This window comes from Amphibalanus amphitrite, unplaced genomic scaffold (assembly GCF_019059575.1).
Source record: "Amphibalanus amphitrite isolate SeventyFive unplaced genomic scaffold, NRLGWU_Aamphi_draft 000121F_arrow, whole genome shotgun sequence".
Taxonomy (NCBI): Eukaryota; Metazoa; Arthropoda; class Thecostraca; order Balanomorpha; family Balanidae; genus Amphibalanus; species Amphibalanus amphitrite.
Window position 1 is genome coordinate 611639 of NW_024881616.1, and position 20448 is coordinate 632086.

General features: G+C 52.1%; 4 protein-coding genes across 6 annotated transcripts in view; 1 reads left to right on the forward strand and 3 right to left on the reverse strand.

The window, feature by feature from the left end:
- Positions 1–287: 287 nt before the first annotated feature.
- On the reverse strand, positions 288–1966 carry LOC122381515 (structure-specific endonuclease subunit slx1-like). Its single transcript, XM_043365774.1, has 2 exons — positions 1742–1966; positions 288–1405 (listed from the first exon to the last, which is right to left on the reverse strand). Exon 2 carries the CDS (start codon positions 1381–1383, stop codon positions 592–594), a length of 792 nt encoding a protein of 263 aa, XP_043221709.1. The 5' UTR covers positions 1384–1405; positions 1742–1966; the 3' UTR covers positions 288–591.
- A 182-nt stretch (positions 1967–2148) lies between these two features.
- On the forward strand, positions 2149–10898 carry LOC122381518 (transmembrane emp24 domain-containing protein 5-like). Its single transcript, XM_043365776.1, has 6 exons — positions 2149–2478; positions 3286–3492; positions 3879–3982; positions 6233–6419; positions 9250–9417; positions 9809–10898. The coding sequence occupies exons 2-6, from the start codon at positions 3340–3342 to the stop codon at positions 9881–9883; spliced, it is 687 nt and encodes a 228-aa protein (XP_043221711.1). The 5' UTR covers positions 2149–2478; positions 3286–3339; the 3' UTR covers positions 9884–10898.
- On the reverse strand, positions 6611–8676 carry LOC122381517 (testis-specific serine/threonine-protein kinase 5-like). Its single transcript, XM_043365775.1, has one exon. It carries the CDS (start codon positions 8401–8403, stop codon positions 6796–6798), a length of 1608 nt encoding a protein of 535 aa, XP_043221710.1. The 5' UTR covers positions 8404–8676; the 3' UTR covers positions 6611–6795.
- Positions 10899–11425: 527 nt separating the features above from the next.
- The window catches only part of LOC122381519 (TRPL translocation defect protein 14-like), a 32161-nt gene continuing 23138 nt past the window's right edge, over positions 11426–20448 (reverse strand). For 2 of the 3 annotated variants that reach the window (XM_043365777.1, XM_043365779.1), the window contains 3 exons: positions 14861–15068; positions 13658–13836; positions 11426–11999 (listed from right to left, as the gene is read on the reverse strand). In XM_043365777.1, the coding sequence (XP_043221712.1) occupies positions 11878–11999; positions 13658–13836; positions 14861–15068 (509 nt within the window). In that variant the 3' untranslated portion in view covers positions 11426–11877. Of the gene's footprint in view, positions 12000–13540; positions 13837–14860; positions 15069–20448 lie in introns of all 3 variants that reach the window. The other variant, XR_006256536.1, reaches the window with a different exon arrangement.

Below are 20448 nucleotides of genomic sequence, written 5' to 3' on the forward strand. Positions count from 1 at the left end.
ACAGCCATCGGCAGGGTATACAAACGAGGATAGTGGATATTTGCTTCCTCGACATGGCCAAGGCCTCCTAACACACGATCCGTTTTTTTTTTTTTTTAGCTAAGAGCACCAGCCGCTACGGTCGGGAATGACGTTGTTAGGCATTGAATCGAATACAGTTTGTTTTACAATAACACAAGACACTTCCTGGCATCGAGCGGAGCCCTGAGGATTCCTCATCTACGTAAATATTCGCAATTCGTATCCCTAATGCGATTAGAATCGGAATGCACATAAAACACGCCCGCAAAAGTAACTCAGGATCACGATTTATTTAAAAAAAAGCATTCGGCATGAAGTAAAATTGATGCGCAGAAAAATGCAACCCACTACATCCGGTGTAAAAAGTAAATACATATGTTCCCACACATCGTCAACTGGTAAGTGGTAATTAGGCAACCAGCCAAGTTCCAACCCACTGGGACCGGAAACAACGCGTGCCGCAGCTATTCGAACGCGCAATCCATGCGAATCACGCGTAGTCACCACAGTAAATGAGTGATAAACCCACATATCACAGTTTCGTGCCAGTCACCGCCGTACCGGCCGCCGTCACGCCTGGCTGAGGCAGTCTGCCCAGTGGTCGCCGCCCGCCGGCCCCGCGCCATCCCCGTCCAGGTACTCGTAGCAGCCATTCCGCCGGCGGATCAGGTCGCCCCAGAGCAGGGAGGTCTGACAGGCCGGACACGGCCCCTCCACCGGCAGGAGACTATCCGTGCCGCGCACTAGCTCCGCCGCCAGACAGGCCAGGTGGGCGACCAGCGGGCAGCTCGGCAGCAGACAGTGCACGCGCTGCTGGGCGGTCACCTCACCGCCGCACAGGGAGCAGGGCACCGTCAGCTCGCCGCCGTCCTCGGCCGGGCCGCGGGGCCGCACCCGCCGCGGCCGGACGGCGCCCTCCACCAGCGGCATGTGGGTGGGCGGCGGCGCCTCCTCCGGCAGCGGCCGACGGTACTGCGGCAGCAGCCAGCGCACCGTCAGCGGCAGCCGCCGCCACGGCGCCGCGCGCAGCATGGCTGACAGCACGCGCAGACAGTGCTCGAAGCGCACCTCGCGCGCACGCTTGGCCGGCACGTGGCGCAGCCGGCGCGAGCGGCCCGGGTTCTGCCAGGCCCACTCGAAGCGCAGCGCAGCGATGCTGTTGGGGAAGCCGTGCACCACCAGCGTCATCTCCCAGGGGCCGCGGTTGCTCGTACGTCCGGCGCCACCCGCCGCCCGGCCGCCGTTGTGCTGCTTGATCCGCCGGTTCGGGTCGGTCGTGTAGCCGATATAGGTGCGGCCCTTGTAGCGCGGATTCTGGCAGTACAGCAGGTACACGCCGTAGAAACTCTCCACCTCATCCATGGCTGAAGATGCACCCGATCCACTGTCAGGCAGGTGTACGAGGAGACATGCTGTCAGCAACAATCTGTGAATAATAGGGCTTACAACCATAATGTCATTTGAACTCCAAAGGTCCTTGAAAATGTTGAGAAAAATAACAGCATTATGTTAAATGGCATGGCTTGTCTGATAAGATGACACCAAAATACCAGAAATTCTGCTAGCACTTAAGGCCTACTTCTTACCTACTGGTAGGTAAGCAATTTTTAATTGAATTGAAATTTGAAGTTAAACTGAAATAAATCGAGATTCAATATGCTGTCGCCACCCAGCCACAGTCATGAGCCAGGGCCTGAAGAATTGGTAAGTTGTGAATCACCTGCATCATGCATGCGTCCCTTGACCTCCTGGGTAGGTAGTAGGTACCTACCTACCCACCCGAACTTAAACTGTCTCAGCTTCAGTCTAAAGTTTCAAAACACACTATGGCAAATCATAACATAAAAGGAAGATTTTCTGCAAAAGCCCCCGAAGCCCCTTGCCAATTCAAATTCGCCTCCTCCTCTTCCCCTGACCGCTTCGCTTCAAGATTCAAATAAATATGAAAAACAGCGTTCTTGGTTCAGCTGACAAGTATAATGTTCTATAGCAGGTGTCAGCAAAGTTTGACAGATTTGGACTTCAAGTTACCTGGCAACCTGATACAACATTGCCATTTTAACAAGCAGTTGCCTAGCAATCTCACTTTCTTCCTGCTAATTGAACACGTAAGTATTTATGGAAGCTAGTCATTCGTGGATAAATATGCTTTGCAAATGATGTCACAAAACTTTTCATAGAATTCAGAAGTTTGGCTCATTGTTAAGAAAAAAATGCCAAGAAAACTATGAAAATATAATCGGTTACTTGTCAAATATACTTTTTCACAATAAAAAACAAGTCAACAAGTACATATTTTTGTTTTGAGTCTTACAGGTTCGGATGGTCATTCCTGAAACGAAGAGTTTCTATGACGTCATCGAAGCCGTATAAGACATAGAAGATGCCTACAAACAATAGGCAGTTGTCAATCAATTTCATTCTAATTTCAATTTATGTATTTTGAAGTTACGTGAGGTGAGTTCGCAAATAATAACTTTGAATGTGGTAAATAAGAACCCACTTCTTGTAAATATCAACATGTACCATCCCGCACGGCGCACTGATGCGTTATCAATCTCAACGCAGCATACCTATAACCTACCCAAGGCTATATAAACCTACCCATGCGTTACCAATCTCAGCTCTCACTAAATAGCCAAAAGTGGATTAGAAATAAAATTCTGATCATAAAGTAGCATTTGAATATCATGAGGGTGTGTGCAGCGCCACACAGCAGAATCACCGCCCTGAAGCTGACCATTGAAATGTCATGGTAGGATCAGTGAGGACACTGGCACCTGTGGTCCCCCACAGAGGGATGTTTCGAGGCAGTGGTGAAGGCCGAAGGTGGCCATATCAAGTCAGAATGCCGTCTTTGAGATGTGTACATGTTACTGCATTTACATATGTTGATGTACCAAAAATCAATTTGATATCTTTGTCCTGGACCAAAATATTTCAAATGAACAAGTTCCTACATCTTTTTGCTCCACCCTGCATAGCATTCACTGTATTCAGCAACACTGCACCAGGACAGCGGTTCATCAGCACAGTACTGAGTGCAGAGAAGGGGCCCTCAGCCTCCACTCAAAATTCAAGCTGCACCATGGTAAAACTGTACCACAAGGGATGTAAATCAGCACTACAGCGCGCACTAGCCGAGTGCCAGGCACTGATGATGTCTCAGCATTACTATGTTTCACAGTCAGGGCATGGGCTGATTGCTCACTAGCCTCTGCAGCTATTTGCTCAATTAACTAACTTTTATTTTACTCCTTGCAGGTAAATTGTTTTTTTTTTCTAGTCTCAAGCCTAAGCCATAATCTTTACTTGGCCATGGAAGGCCCAGCACACTATTTGTTATTACTGCTGATCTGTAGCTCAGTGAGCTGTGGACCCACTGAGCTTACCATAGAAGTGGGAGCTGGCAAGACAGAGTGCTTCTTCGCATCTGCCAAGATAGGTGAATACATTGATATCGAATATCAGGTAAGCAGCCTTGGTACTAATAACTATCACTTGCATTGATGCTGCCTAAGTGGAAATGTACTTTTTAGTGCATTAAGTTAGTGCATTTTAATGCATTTCCAGTTTGAAGTTCATTGAAAATCCTTATTTTTTAATTACCTACCTGTGTCTATGATTATGTTTGGGGTGAGTGACTAATGGATTTCACAGTGGATTGACCTACAATTTTCCAATGTAATGCTGGTTCTGTATATAGCAGGATAATTAATTATCTTTACATTTCAAAAGTTAATTGAACATATGCAGGTAAGAGCAACACTGGTATCTTTTTATCACTATGATAGCTTATGTACTAAGTGATGAGTCATATTCTGTTTGTTTTCACATTCCACTGGTGTCAATTTCAGGTGATTGATGGAGGTCAGGGCGATATCGACATTAACTTCCATCTGCACAGCCCTACCGGTCGTCAGATCGTCTCCGACTACAAAAAGTCAGACAATGCGCACAGGTAAGACCTGTACCACTCAGGAAGTAAGACTGGGATTTTTTTGATGAAGTGGGATTGGGTGGTGCGCTTGGGTGCAAATGACCTTTAGTCAGTTCCGTGTCAAGCTTACGGCCGAAATACACTGCTGAAAGCAGTGCGTGATTTCTGTGCATACAGCTCTAAATAAGCAGATTATTGAATGGAGGAGCAAACTGCCGAAGGAACTCCGACCCTTGCTCCGACGACAAGCTTGATATGGAACAGACTGTAATAGGTAGTCGACCCCCAATAAACTAAAGTATGTGGGCGTTACTTTGTGTCGCTAAGCATTCTGGTGTGTGACTGTGGTTCAATGAATTTTGGCGAGAGTATGCATATGATATCGGTGATAGCTGTACCGAGGTACAGGGTGACACAAAAAAAGCGGTCATCACCAAAATTCGAATAACTTCAGAAGTTTTATTCAAATCATCACCAAACTTCGGCCACTTTAGGTCACACCTATGTAGCAGACATCCACCAAGTTTCAAGTCTTCACTACGAATACTTTTAGTACAGTGTGTGTTTTACTGACGCTCCACAATGTGCTCCAGGTGAGCGCCCCGGCGCTGCAGGGCGTAGGCACACCTGCACCCGGTGGGCAAAGTTGTCGATAACCCGATAAGAATAACGTTTCAGGGGTAGCACACTGTCTCCAGAGGCCATTGCACTCCGTAAAGTGCACAGCCATCGGGTTATCGACAACTTTGCCCGCCGGATGCAGGTGTGCCTACGCCCTGCAGCGCCGGGGCGCTCACCCGGAGCACATTGTAGAGCGTCAGTAAAACACACACTGTACTAAAAGTATTCGTAGTGAAGACTTGAAACTTGGTGGATGGATGCTACATAGGTGTGACCTAAAGTGGCCGAAGTTTGGTGATGATCTGAATTTAACTTCCGAAGTTATTCGAATTTTGGTGATGACCGCTTTTTTTGTGTCACCCTGTACTTCTGTGCCGAACTTTGCAGTTCTTATCTTGTTGACGCTCGTATCAGTTGTTGGAGTGTGCTTGCTCCAATGTTTGTTATTATTATTATTATTATTATATCGTTTATTCCACTAACCACGATCATCGGGTGGGCGTTACAGTGGAACATTGCCAATTCCAACACATCTGTTCATGCAGTAAACAATGATGGTTGGTACGTTTAACGGTACACTGCAGGGCATATGCGAGGACATCCGCACACATTGCCAATTCCAACACGTCTGTTCATGCGGTTAACAGTGATGGTTGGTACATATAACGGTACACTACAGGGTACATACAAGTACATTCGCACACATTGGGTGAAACGTGGTCATCAGTTGTCAGTGTTTGCTTTTGCTAGGAGGTACTTTTTCAGTTCAAATTTTGAGGCATTCCTCATTCTAGTGGGCAAACTATTCCACAATTTAGAGCCATGATATGACAGTGAATATTTCATAAAATCTGTTCGCGGAGCAACCAGATCTAGGTTCTCCGACTGTCTTGTCTCACGGTCAGATCTTCTAGTTATAAAGAGCGAGGATATCAAAGGTGTTGTAATCTCCGGAAAAAGCAGACACTGACGAATTATATTCAATGCAGCAATGTCATGTTCGAAGGCTAAGTCTCTTCGCCATGCCACATTCGCACTCTCACGACCCGTGATACGCCGAGCAAATTTTACAATTTTAGATATCCTTTTCCCCTGTGTCAAGCCACAATTCCCCCATATTCAGATGTTCAATTCAGATCGTGTCTGAATCGTGTTCCAATATTTACCATCCTGATTCCATACCATTCTATGTATATTCAGGATTGTTTAGGCTTAGCCTGATGATTTCGTTCTCATCGCATCTCATCGCATCCTGAATCCGATATCGACTATTTCCGACCGTTATCTGCTGCTTTCGTTAAATTCACATCCTGCTTTAAAAGTTATGTGGTCATCTGACACATTTGTTGATTGATGGCATCCTATTTGACACCAGATGTTATGGTCATACCAGGTTGTGTTTGTCTGTGAACCACATCCGGCCACCTTGCCTCCGCGATAGATATCCGTTCATTCACACTGTGCGATTTCAACAACCAATAACAGCGCACGTCATATCCTACCACTACTTTTTGCCCCGCCGTCGAACCTCTCGTTCCTCCTGGCCTCTCTGCGTCAAACTCCACGTTCCTCCCTCCCTCTTCCCGCCGCTAACCCCTCCCCTCCCCTCTCTCCGCCGCTAACCCCACCTCTCTCTCTCCGCCGGATCAGGCGAGCCGCCGAGGAGGAGGGCGACTACAAGGCCTGCTGGGACAACTCCATCAGCCGCTTCAACAACAAGCTGGTGTTCTTCGAGGTGGGCGTGGAGCGCGAGGACGGCGGCGAGGTGTGGGACAGCATCGAGCACGAGTTCGGAACAGAGGGGGAGGTCTACGACATCAAACTGCAGGACATCCAGGTCAGTCACGGCCCACGAGGACGGAGAGAGGAAGGGCGGGTGGGTGAAGAGGCTGGTGTCGAGAGAGGAAGGAGGTATTGTCCCTGGTGATTGTTTTAGCGGAGTGTGTCCTGTAAGGAGACAAACAATAATTGTAAAGTCTATTCATCATATTTGCATATAATAGCATGATCATTTGCAAGCGGTTATCCGCTGTTTTGTTTTCATGGTTGCACTAATTCACGAGCTACAAATAGCACGATGTATTCATAAACACGTTCCTACGTACACAACTTGGTTCGTCGCTAAAATGCGGCTGGGAAGCGAAGTCTTTTAGCCGGGGTAGTGCGGGTTGGCATGACGTTTCATACTTCGAGATATAGTAATCGCATTGATCTCAGAACTGGCTGAAGTCGAAGTTTTGCTCCAGGTCGAGCTCCTGCTCGGCGTCCTCGATGCGCATGTGCGGCAGCTTTCCCAGCTTCTGGCAGAGATCCCGCCAGCGGTTGAAGCGCTGTCGTTTCATGGCCAGCACCGCGGCCTTCCAGCGCATCTTGGCCGACGTGTATTTGGCCGAGCCCTTCTTTTTGGCGGAGCGTCCCTCTTGTTTGGCCGCCCGTGCCGCCTGTCCGCCCATCGAGTGTTTGAGCATCTGCAGGTCGGAGCGGACTGTGAGTGCCGTGCGGCTCTGCGCCGCCTGCATCACCGCCTCCGAGGGCAGCAGCACCATCGAGTTGGAGGTGCTGCGCCGGAGCGCCGCGCCGCGTCCGGCGCCGTGCTGCTCGTGCAGCACCAGCAGGCTCAGCTGGCGGCCCACCGGGCCGGCCACCCCGGTCACGGCGCCCGGCCGGCCGCCCAGCAGCTCGCGCCGCGACAGGCCCCGCGCCCGCCCGGAGGCCAGCGCGCGCAGCACCCGACCCACCGGCCGCGTCGGCTGGAAGGCGCCGTGGCGCTGCTCGCACACGGCGCCCGGCAGCTGCGGCTCGCCGGCGGCGGCCGCGCTCAGCGCCGACGGCCGCCGGCGCAGCGAGCTGTGGCTGCTCCAGCTGGCACCCAGCGCGGCGTCACTGCCATCCGCTGCCAGCGGCCGGCACATCCAGGCGCACTGCTTCAGCTCGGCCGTGGTGGGCCGCCGCTCGGGCGCCGGACTGAGCAGACGGCGCGTCGTGTCACGACAATCGGCCGTCACCGGTTTGGTGAAGTGCACCTTGCGGTGGGCGGCCGTCAGCAGCGCGTGCGGGTCGCGCAGGTCGGCGCGGGTCTGCGCCAGCGGCAGCCGGCCGCACACCATGGCGTACAAACAGACTCCCAGCGACCACAGGTCGGCACACACGGCGTTGTACGGGTGGCCGTAGAATATCTCCGGCGCCGTGTACACGAACGAGCCGCACTTGGTCTCTGACAGCTGCTCGCCGTGAAACCGAGCGAACCCGAAGTCGGCGATGCGGATCTCGTAGTCGGCGTTGAGTAGCATGTTCTCCAGCTTGACGTCTCTGTGCACGATGCCCATGTGGTGCAGATACTGCACGGCGTCCACCATCTGCCTGAAGAAGGCGCGCGCTTCCACCTCGTTCAGATAGCCCATCTTGTTGACGTAGTCGAGCAGGTCGCCTCGCTCGCAGTACTCCATCACCAGGTAGTATGCTGCCGGCCCCTCGTAGGCCGCGTACAGATCGACCACCAGCGGGTGCTCCTGGGTGAGCCGCAGCGTGGCCAGCTCGCGCGGCAGGAACTTGGAGTAGTACTCGTCGGGCGCGCGCTGTTTGGAGATTACCTTCACCACTACCTCCTTGTGCTCGCGCTGGAAGTAGGCGCGCCGGATTTTGCTGAAGCTGCCCTCGGCGATCGTCTCGAACAGGGTGATGCCCTCCTGTTTGAGCGCCTCGCGCCGCCGCCGGTCCGGCCGGAACGCGTCCTCACCCTTCAGACGCAGCGCGAACGGCATCTGGAGCTGCTTCAGGGCGGCGGCGTCACTGTCCCACTCGGAGGGCCCGCCGTCGGCCATGGCGGGAGCGGGCGAACGACTGGGGCGCAGCGCTTATAGGGGACGCTTATTGCCGCTGCAGAGCGCGAACCGGCGGTCTGCCCTTAGACGATGGGTTGATGAAAGCGCCTGTATCGTTTTCCAGTGAGTCGAGGTCAAAGAACTGCGCTCTAATATCTATCAAACACCAAGCTGGTATTGCATTATAAATCCTTTACATCAATGTAGGCAATGTTTTTTCCTGGGTACCTGAGCGTATTTTACCAAATTGTCGCACCAGCGCCGTTTTGCTTGTAGACATGCTGCCGTTTTTCCATCTGCGCTATTTGAAAACCTTTGAAAACTGCGTTGCTCCACGAGAGTAGCTGGCTCAAGATCTCCTACTGATTCGTGATAGTCGCTGCTTTCGTCGCCACTGAATTCCGTTTATCTGCTTTGAAGAGCAAAGAAGTTAGGAGCTTCGCTGCGATTCCGTGACTGTGTATATACATCAGCGGACAACGCTGAGCCATTCACTTTTATGCCGAGTTGATAAACAAGCATTTCTTGTCTAACTCCGCACACTTTGACCAAGGTCATCACCGGGTTGTGGAACGGTTCAGCTGGGTTCTACAGAAGAACAAGCTCGTAATACTGTCAAGTGCTGACGTTTGTCTCAGTATGTGTGACATTAGGAATAATCGAGCGATTCTACTTGATGTAATGTCTTTTCCCACGGTGTCTGATTTTGAATCGCATTACCCTCCCCGTACCCCCTCCCCCCGGTCTTGCGTAGTACCTGTATCTGTGACCTCGCAACTGTCCCCTTCCCTCCCGCTGTGCTCTGTCCAGGTATATGACCCCCCCCCCCCCCCTCCTCGCCATCAGGACGCGGTGGGCCGGGTGCGCCAGCAGCTGCTCCAGAGCCGGCACGTACAGGACCAGCTGCGAGTGTTCGAGGCGCGCGACCGCAGTGTGGCAGAGACCAACTTCGAGCTGGTGGCCAACTGGTCGCTGATGCAGATCGTCGTCATGGTCGGCGTGGGAATCATTCAGGTACGGACTGCTGGACGATGGCGTGGCGCGTACAATATTGTCTGATGATTAGCCTTTGCTCACCAGCAATATGTCACGTATGAACAAACGTCATTCACGTTTGTGTTGTGTGTGAGTTAACTTATTCGTTAGCATAAATCTACCACTAAGGATTATCTGTCGTTCATCCATCACCTCCTTGCCAGGTGACTATGGAAGTGTATGCCATAGTGGCTACTGGCAAGACTTTCTAGTACTGTTGCTCTAACGGGATAGCTAACCCCTCAGCCGTTCACGATATTCACTGCTGCCTCAAATTTACGGCAGGCTCTCCTCACGTCAGCGTCTTCACTGGCTGTCTCCCCCCCCCCTCCCCACCCCGTCTGACGCGCTGGCTTCGCTCCGCCACCAGGTGGTGATGGTGAGGAGTTTGTTCGACGACCGGTCAGCCTTCAGCAAGGTGTGGAAGTACAAGGTGCTGAGCTGATGTACCCGGGGAGCCGGCCGCTGCGTCTGGTCCGCTGGTTCCGCCCGCTGACGCCAGGTGGCAGTTTTGCAAGGACGACAGGGGGCGCAGCGAGCGGTCCGTCGGAGCACGCCGAAAGGTTGGACACGGGGCATTACGCTGTGGTGAGGGGACCGGGAGTGCGTGATAACCACAAGGCACAAATGACGGAGGGATCGGACAGCGGTGCCGAAGTGTGAACCTCGAGTGAACACGCTGGTGTGCGGGCACGTGAGACATTTAATCTTGTCCCACTTGTGTGATATTGGGTCGGGGCTTTGTTTAGCATGAGGCATCAGTCAGCCAGGGCGCGGGGGATACTCGAGTCGCGCAGTTCGGGGCATTCCGTGATATTCTGTGGATGTTTTGTTCGGACTTGAGATTCTTGATCACCTTCTTTGAGATTTGCAATGCTGATGAGTTGTCCCTGTCGTCTCGTAACCCGTTCGATCCTATTGCTTTTTGGTTCCGAGATTCGGGATTATTTTCACGAGATTTTCTTGGATGATTTTGTTTCAACAGTGTTGATTTGGTATGTATCGGCCAGTATGAGCTTCCGTGGTTAATTATGTTTGCCATTATACACTGGTCAGTGTAAGTCAGTCAGTCGTGACGCCCTGTCCGCGACTCGGGCGGTTCCAGTGGTGTGGTCGCGCGCTGTGACAAGTCCTCTGAGGCGTCAGTGAGTGCCCGCGCCTGTCCTGCGCGGGACAGCTGAACCCTCGAGTCGCTAGCCGCCGCGACTGTGACCGTGTGTGGGGCTCAACGGTGGGTGGTGGGGCCACGCCGCACGGTGGACGGGGGCCGCACCCCGCACCCCTCCGCCAGTACAAGGGGCCGCGCCGGTCATATCTAGTCTCCGGTCCGAGGGGCCGGGCCCGCTCAGTGTCCCGTGGGGACCCCGCTGGCGCTGGCACCGCGGGCAGTAAATCTGACCGCACAGAGGGTGGACGTGTGTTGTGATTCGCACGTTTTCAATAAACTGTCCGAGGTGAAATGCGTGGTGTGCTTTAGAATGACTTTGTGTTAAGTACCTCTAGCACTTCCGCACGTGCAGGGCTCACTCTCTCGCTCGCTCGTCTGTTGCCCCAAAAGGGGGCTTTATGGTTGAAAGTCGGGGATTTCGGTTGGGATGGCGAGGTACTAAGTTGCGTAATGACTTAATTGACGGGCTAGTGATCGGAGCTGAATTATGATACGGAAGTTATTGTTGGTACACTCGGGGGCAGATTGATGTTCCACCACTCCCTACCTATCGGGCTCCCTTGGGTGCCGCAGCACTGGCTGCTGCCAGTCTTGCCTGCTCTCAGCATTGGTCAGCACTGCCTGCCAGTGCCAGTGCTGCCAGTGCTGCCATTGGCAGCAGCCAGTGTTGAGCCATGGGAGCCCAATGGGTAGGGAGTGGTGGAACATCAATCTGCCCCCGAGTGTACTACTCGTAGTACTGCGACAGTCACCGTTTGCATCATCAGCTCATCGGCTTAGGGCCCGTCCGTAAACTCGTCCAGTCATCACACGCGGGGATGTCGCACACCTCCTGATAACACGTATATTGACATAACATTACCGGTACTTCGGCACCAATTTCAACACTAGTCTCACTCGGGCCACTGGGTGTCAGCGCCGCCCCTGACACTCTGACACTCTGACACCCCCGCTACCAGTGTCACTCGGGTGTCGGGTGACCGCAGCGCTGCGCAGAAAGACGATCGAGCGGCCGTCCGCCGGTCCGCCGGGCGGGGCAGGGCCGACTCCCGGCAGCGCCGCTCGAGTCGGGTCGAGGTACGGGGTAAAACGGTCCCCGCAGTACGGGGTAAAACGGCCCCCGCAGTACGGGGTAAACGGTCCTCGCAGTACGGGGTAACGCAGCCCGCCGGCCGGGCACTCTGCGCACACTCTCACTCACTCACTCTCACTCCTGAGTCCGGCGCTCTCTCACTCTCTCTGGGCGCGGCTGAGCCGGGCGCCGACCTGCACTAGCTCCCATTGCACAGGCCGCTGGCGCGTACGTGGCTGCCGTTAGTGCCGTTGGTGTCGGTGGTGCCGTTGGTGGTGAGCTCCGAGACGCCCTTGGTGACGTCCTCAGACTCCTCATCCGCTGACGGGAGGAAGGGAGGGTTAGACACCGGTTAGGGGGACTACACCTCAGCTGCAGCTGAGGCTAGAAGGGCTACCCTAGCCTCTTCAGTTGACGATACGCGCAATTAAAGGTTAGACCGGCACCAAATCCTCTCAGAAATCTGGCGACGCGTGGGATAGAGAAGTTTAGACAAGGAGACCTATCCTACATCCTCAGCTATTGGGGACAGGAGGGACAGAAGACCACCGTCGATATGCATGGAATGTAAGAGGGACGGGTCGGCAACGGCTGTCGTCTCAGCAGGGCTGCAGAGTCAGAGTCGGAGTCGGAGTCGATTTTTGGAAGCCAGAGTCGGAGTCGCAGTCACCAAAAACCATCCAACTCCGTAGTTCTGGTCGTCCGTCTGAGTAGGTTGAAAACTTATGATATTAAACACAGACCGGACAATGACATGGAACAAAAAACCTGGACCACATTAACACAGAAGCTGCCTGAGCGACTGACACTTCAAGGCCTTTAGTCAAACTGAGTGGGGTCTACGAGGAATTCAGAAACCTGGTCCAGTGATACTGACTAATATGATGGCTCATTCAAGAACAGATGAGAGGATACAAACATCATTACTTGGTTAAACAGATAAGCAGCCTGCCTATCCAGACACTGAAAACATTGAAACAGAACAATAATTGAAACATGCTGGACCTAGTACTTAGTACAGCGTACCGTTTTTCATCATGCATTTATGAAGAACAGCCAATCCCGAGCACCAATAACATAACAGCCAGCATCCACTAACAGTCTACCATTGAAAATCGTTAGGCCTTCAGACCATTCCCGCCACCGGGCCGATCGTTCCACTCCTCCCGCAATGTCCCGCTGTAATCGGTGACCCAGTCGGCTCCCCTGAACCCCGGGCGGGGGAGCTGACCGAGTCCCCCCGTATCGCCACAGGCTAGGTCCGGTGAGGGGGTCCCCGTCACTTCCCACCCTGGAGTTTCCGTCCGTCCGTCAGTCCGTCAGCGTTGAGGAAGGGACGGGGAAGATATCCTGTAGCCGGTCCGTCGCCCCATGCTCCAAGCGGCGTTCCTGTAGTCCCCGTTTTCGTCAAAGCGCGAACAGCTGAGCAGATCGATATACGCACCCCACTAGTAACAGCGCAGGCACGGCTGGCACAGGCACCGACGGGGGAGGAACAACGAATCGGCAGCGTCGCCACTCCGCCGCCCCTCCCCACAGAGACAGGCAGATTAGGGAAGAGACATGCCTGCCCCCTCTCTCCCTCCCGCGCAGATAGACATAGGGGCACGCAGACAGAGGTAAGGGACGCGCTTGCCCTCTTTCTCCCCCACAGACAGACTAGTAGACAGACAGGCAGACAGGCATAACAGAGGTAAGGGACACGTCTGCCCCCTCTTCCTCCCCCACAGGCAGAATAGCAGACTAGCAGACGGGCAGACAGAGGTAAGAGCCACGCCTGTCCTCTTCCTCGCCCACAGGCAGACTAGCAGAAAGACTAGCAGACAGGCAGACGGACGAGCAGACAGAGGTAAGGGACACACCTGCTGCACTGCGGGGCCCCGGCCGGTGTCTGTTAGTGTGTCTCCGGCGGCGGCACGGCGCCGGCAGCGGAGGCGGTTAGTCTCCACAGGGCTGCGGCGCGCGGGCGTCCGCCTTACCGGCCGGGCCGCTGTAGAAGTTCTGCTTGTCCCAGTCGTCGCGCAGCGAGAGGTTGTACATGGAGTACTCGGCCTGGCCGGTAACGTTGCCGGCCACGCTGAGGAAGGGCGGCAGCCGCTTCTGCAGCTCGTCCAGCGGCAGTGTGGAGTACGTCTCCAGCAGCAGCAGGTCCTTACACCTGAGCATACAGAGGAGAGTCAGACAGGTCCTTACACCGCATGAGTGAGGGGGTGGGGGTCAGATTATCAATCAAACAATGATCAATATACTACCATACCACCAGTATAACGCCTTTTGGGGCGACTAACGGAGCGAGCGAGAGGGTGAGCCTTGCACGTGCGAAATTGCGGGGGGGTACCTCCAACTGACTTGTGCACGGCACCCTACCAACCGGTCTCTAGTGATGTGCCAAATTTGAGCACAATCGGCCCAGCCGTTCTCGAGATCTGGAAGCGGCACCCTGCACGTGCGCACGTGCAAAATGGGTCCCAACTGACTTTTGCACGGCACCCTACTAACCGGTCCCTAACCATGTACCAAATTTGAGCGCCATCGGTCCAGCCGTTCTCGAGATCTGGAATCGACCCCTGCACGTGCGCACGTGCAGCAGCACCTCAACTCTGGCACATGGATATGCATTGCATAGTGGGTGCCTACCTACATGCCAACTTTCAGCGCAATCGGCCAAGTAGTTACCGAGATATTGCAACAATTGCAAAAGTGACACCTCTTCGTTTTGCACGTGGCACGTGCATAAGGGGTCACCCACATGCATCGGGAATAGTCCAATACTTGGTAGAAGGAATGAAGCTACCCTACAAAAATTACCGCATGTAAATCGGTCAAGTGATTGCTGAGATATAAGCCTCGCAAAAGCGTGACCACGGCCGGCCGGCCCGCTCATACTCAGAAATTTCCGTTAATCTAAGGAAAGACTACGCTCGCTTCGCTCGCTCCGTAACCACATGTTGACCGTGACAAACGCCCGAGACAGCGAAACCCAAGAACGCCAATCAATCAACTCAAAGGTGCATACTGCACAGGGCGCTCCAACAGCCTTCACTGAATCAACAGTAGTCATGACCGGTGTGCAGACTAGCGCTGTATCTCCTTCCGTCCCCATATATCCACCGACCACCCTGACACCAGCCCCGTCCCAGGGAGACGGTTTTTCCCAAGAAACACAATCCCTCAGCCCCTACCTGGAGTGATGGGGCTCGCGGTAGATGTCCAGCTGAAAGTACTGGTCGTTGCAGAGGAAGGCGCGCCGCGTCTTGTAGACGGGCAGGTGGCGGCGGTCGGCCCCCTCCAGCAGGTACGTATAGTCCCGGTGTGAGATCTGAGTCTTAACCTCCACCGTCTGACCCAGCTTCTCCGGTTTACGGATCGTGTGGGTGTACGACCACGTGCCTGTGGGGGACAGGGGAGGGAGGTTAGTGTTGTAACTACCGGGCAGCTGAAGCGAGAGGGAAGAAATAGAACGGGCAGAGGACAAGATACATTGCAATTTGCAAGGGAGACCGTACCGAGGATAATACAAGACGAGACACTTGACAGTCTTGCACATTACACAAGACAGTCTTGATCATAGCGAGGAATAAACTCATGGCGAGAAGAGAACCAATCCGAGGTCGATCGGAAGTGACGCACGCCAGCGAGTTCTTGGTAGCGTGGTCTCCAACAGACGCCGAGCGACTCTGGTGGGTAGCTCACGCACCGCGCAGGCCACCGCCGCGCCTCCACAGCTGGTCAATGTCAATGGCGCGTAAACAATCCGCCGACCAGGCTGCCCATGTAACCGGTATTGCGTCAGACGGAGATAACACGCGCGCACATTCTGGTGTCGTATGTGCCGACTATATCACCCACTCAGACATATTTGTCTTATATCAACGATAGACTCACGTTTCATCCAACTAACACACACCCAAAGTGGGACCACTTCTCGGTAAGAACCCTTCATGCATGAGCTAGTGTTGCCAGTTGCCACAAACTGGATCACAACGTATATCACTGGTTTGCGTAGCTGAAACAACGCATGTTACTACGCATCACCCTGTCGACACTTTGGATAGAGGGTCTTCACGGCGGGTCTTCCTGCGACCTTAGGAGGCGGGGGAGGGGGGGGGTACTATGCCGTGACCTGAAGGTCGCCCAGCAGCCCCACAACGGCACACTACTGACCGCCGCTGGAGAAACCAGAGGACACCCACGAACGGTGCCTGTTCCGAGATAAAACAACATCGGCGGCTGTCGCAATGTGCCGCTCTGTGGGTCCTCATGAGGTACCGGCCGACGACGATGTCAAAGCGCTCATCAGGCCTCCTAGTTTGACAAACTTCCATCAACAGAGGGTAGTATTGGCAGTCAGACCGCGAAGAGGCGCTTAGGACGGATGCTAAGTGAGCCAGCCGTGACGAACGCAAGGCCTCGCGAGATGACACCGACACTGACATCGCATTTGACGCTGACATTGATACTGACACCAGACGGGTGGGCAGCGACGCATGAGGACGGACGAACTGAGACGCATCTGGTGGCAGTCGCCCACTAATTCACTAAAAGCAGTCACACAAGTTTGCCCGTCTGCCGCCGGCACCAGCCCAGCTCGTCCCACGCCACTCCGAGCCAGAGCATTACTCTCCTTCGACTGCCGCGGCTAATTTCCAGCCACTTCTTCTGAATAGGTTTGCAGTAAATCCCTGCCCACTCCTGTGACAGCCCCGCCGCCCCAGAGTCAGCCAGGTCAGCTCTCTGGAGGCTCCGACGGGTCAGAGGCTCCGCCGTGGGCCGTGACCGCTCCGTTTGGACTGGGACAGTTGGTCAGACCCATCGACTGAGACACTGCTCGATAGGAAGACGAGTTAAGAAGTCAGCTGCTACCGGCGACCAGCATTGAACAGCGTATCCGGCCCGGTGATATGCAAGACTCAAATCAAGCTGTCACAGCACATTGTATAGGTACGGATGTTTGAGACGCGGATATCTTGAACTGGGCATTCAGTTTCGATATAGACAGATATCACAAGTATCTGGACACTGACGGGGCAAACTAATTCAATTATTCACTTGTCTTCTTCACGTGCCACTGTGCATTTCAAATCTACTGAAAGTTTTGTTCAATGATAAAAGTAAAAAATCAACAAATCCTGAAACAATCATTAGATAAACGCAACAAAAAAGTGAGCACTACCCCACTCAACGTTCTGCTGACACGACCACGCGGCCGGACACTGTTCGCCCTTTCCCAGCCCCCTTCGGTCCACGTGGGCGGCGTCCGTGGGAACATGTGGTCACCACGTGTGGCCGCACGGGGGCCCCAGCACCCGGGCACGGTCCCGGCAGCTGGGCGGCGGCAAAGACGGTACACTGCACCGGCAGGGAAACTTTCGGTGGTGTCACTGCGAGTTGGCAACGTAACTCCGACGATAAATTCTTTGATATTGAGGTAACTAATGTTCGTTATTCTGCTGCTTTTATGATTTATTTTCATGGTACACCTGACGCGACATTGGTAATGAGCTACTTCTAGTATGTTGGACGAAGTCATCTTCAGACTAAACACAGTGTAGATTGACTGGGGACTTAGTTCCCCAGACTATCTCTGCCAACGGAGTCGGGAACATAAAACCTGAAAGGGACGCCGGCACTGGATGGAGGGCCGCTGCATGTCGCCAAACGTTAACGTAAAAAAAAAAACATCAGAGGGAACATACATAGATCGCGCTATTCGTGATCATACAGACGACAGCGGATTACTGGAAACGGGACGACGGCATCCTTGAAAACAAAACTTCCGCACTTATGAAGCGCACTGTATCTATTACACAACACCGTTCAGTTGCACCCTCAAGATAGCCCTTATCGACTAGCGTAAACACTAGGGTACACAGGGCCAGGGTACACACCAGTGAAGCAACACTCGTTTCACTAAGGTCAACAGGGGCCCTCGTAAGACTTATCACTTCGCTGCCACTGACCCTCTGACCCTTCGCCGGTCAGTCATCACATGTGCTCTGTAATACTTCCGTAATCCGCCCTCCCTCCCCAGGATAGCGGACCCCTCCTCTCCCCCCATGGCCGCCTCCCCCGATATCCCGTCCCCCAGGGACCGGGCAGCGGTACCGATTGCGTTATGTAATCCCCCTATCGACCGGGCATGTCCCCACGGCCCCCGGTCCATGGGTCAGTCAGTCAACACATGAACTCAGTACTCCGACTCGCCCCAGCAACGGTTTGGCAGGGGACGCTAAACGCCAAAGGCCAACACAGCAAACGCCGCGACATTACCGGGCAAACGGAGCATTGAACGGAATAGACTGGCGACCGGGGAGGCTAGAGCTGCGGTTTGAAAGTCCGCCTGCGTGGGGATTAGTCCACAACGCGTTCTGATGGTCTGACGCTGGCTACGTGCTACCAATCGGCGGATATGAATTTTGAGATCCCGGAATCCCAGGGCTATTGACAGGATGACAGACGCCCTCGCGTTCCACATGTAATTTAGCAAAGGGATACACTCAACTGTATAACTTCGTTATCGAGGATTGTATTGCCAGTGGCCTGCCCGGTAAACCCGAAACACAGGAGCAGGTACTTTGTAAACCAGGATTAGTGTGACAGAATATAATCGTGTGTGACGACCCCTGATAGAGCGGGAAATGGAGCTAGAGTTGCAAAATTTCCCCCAAAGGCTGCTACCGGCACCGCCCCGCCCCACAAAAATTTTCTGGGATACCGGCATGCTACCACGACCCAAGCAAAAACACCACCAAATTACCGGCATACTAAAAAACCCTGCAATGTTGATTCTAGCTTACCCCTACAAGAGATGCCACACCTTGGCAATTTCAGTACCCATCCCAGTTCCCACCCAGCAGCCACCCAATGTCCAACCTAACTACGAACAGGATGATTTTGGCTCAGTTGGCCCCACAAATACCCACAATTTTGAAACTCAGTTCCAGTCTATAGACTGGAATATATAACTGCTAAAATATCACGTGTAATCAAAGAGGTATTGCCTACAAAAAAGCAGTAAGAAAAAAGCATCAAAAAAGCAATGACAAAAATAACTTAAATTACTGAATTGTTTCTGAAGACTGGACAGTTCAAGTTAGCAGTAATCACATTAACATTTCAGAGGTGTTCTACTATTCCACATTCTCCTAAAATGTTGCAGGAACCTACCAACCAAAATCAAATTTTGAAATCTAGATGGCCACAACATAAAAAGTAGCTACAGATTCGGCCATGTGCCTGAGGAAGCGAGATCAACAACTTTTTTTCCTTTTCGCCATGGCTTGCTGGCTCATGAATAAGGTACGAATCATTTGAAAAATGTGAAAACTCACTTGTTCACAAAACTCACTCACAGAACAGTCACCAAATAATATGCATAAAAACGATATAATACCAGCTTTCTCGAAGAATCTTCCTCTCCAAACACAAGGTTATCAACTATCAAAGATTTCGAAACAGATGCGCCATAATAACAGAGACTTTTGACCAGCTGATTAAATTGCTGCAAAAAAAGTTTCTGAACTGTAGCAAACTGCCTCATAAATGATTTGTTGATGTAAATGATCCAAAACGATATTGAATTCTGATGTAATCAACATTGTGAGTTAAGTTCACTACAAGAAAATGCATTCCCTTTCAGGAATTAAACCAAAAAGGCATACGAATAAATATTACGTCATCATCTTACATCCTTCCATCAGGGGAGAGAAGATCTAAAAAGTCAATCCTTGGTTCCCCTGTTATTCTGCGCCACTTTGTTTGTTTTGTATGCATATTGTGTTTTCTTGTAAAGATGAGACAAAATGCCAGTTTATTTGATTTTCATTTCATTTTTGGGACCAAAGTCAGGCTCAGGGCTACCTAATACCTGCCTTTTCAGCTGGATTTTCAGTGTCAATTTGTAGAGTATCTCAGACCACATCTCAGGACTCAAGGCCAGTTTCCAAACAATGTGTTTTGTGGTGTTTTGATTCTGCCTTTTCCTCTAGGGAACGTTGTCATGAACATTTATTTATTTTGTTGTATTTTACCTATTACATACCATTAGACTTACTGATTGATCGAGCTTTTGCAGCATGAATAAGTATTCTTCCATTTATTGACCACAGTAGATTCTTGACAATCCTAATTATAACGAAACCTGTGAATCGCTGAGGTCCATGTGTTATCCCTACCCTTAGCAATGTAACTTCTACCACAAAATGTATTTTGCAGTGGCTAATATTGCTGTTATTATAATTTGATAGCCTCTTAGTGTCCAAAGTTTAACCCTCTAGTGCCCCCGGTATCATATCTGTAAGTCAATTTGCAGAAAATTCGCCTGCTAATCATAGAGGTGAAAATTGTTGAAAACCCTGCTGTATCAGAAGTGGTACGTCTTGGCAACCACCTGGTGGCAAAATTTTTAAGTAATGATTTCTCAGTTTCCCACCAGGTGATTTTGAAGAAGGTCAGTTTGTGCTTTGCCGAAAATCAATATGAGATGCAAGTGTAAATTTAAGCATTTAGAAAACAAAAAATTAGTTATTTGGAAAGAAACTTGGCATACTGTGAGACAAATGTTCAACATATATCATAGTATGTTGCAAAACATCGCAACTTTTTCAGGGTCAAAGATATGGACCCCCTATTTTTGGGGATACTAGATATGATACAGTGGGCATAGCACTCCAATATTTTCTATGAAATTTTCGCCGCTGCAACATACGGTGTGCCAATACCATAGTTTTCTCAGGTGATAAGCATTGCAATGGCCTGTGAGTCATGGCAA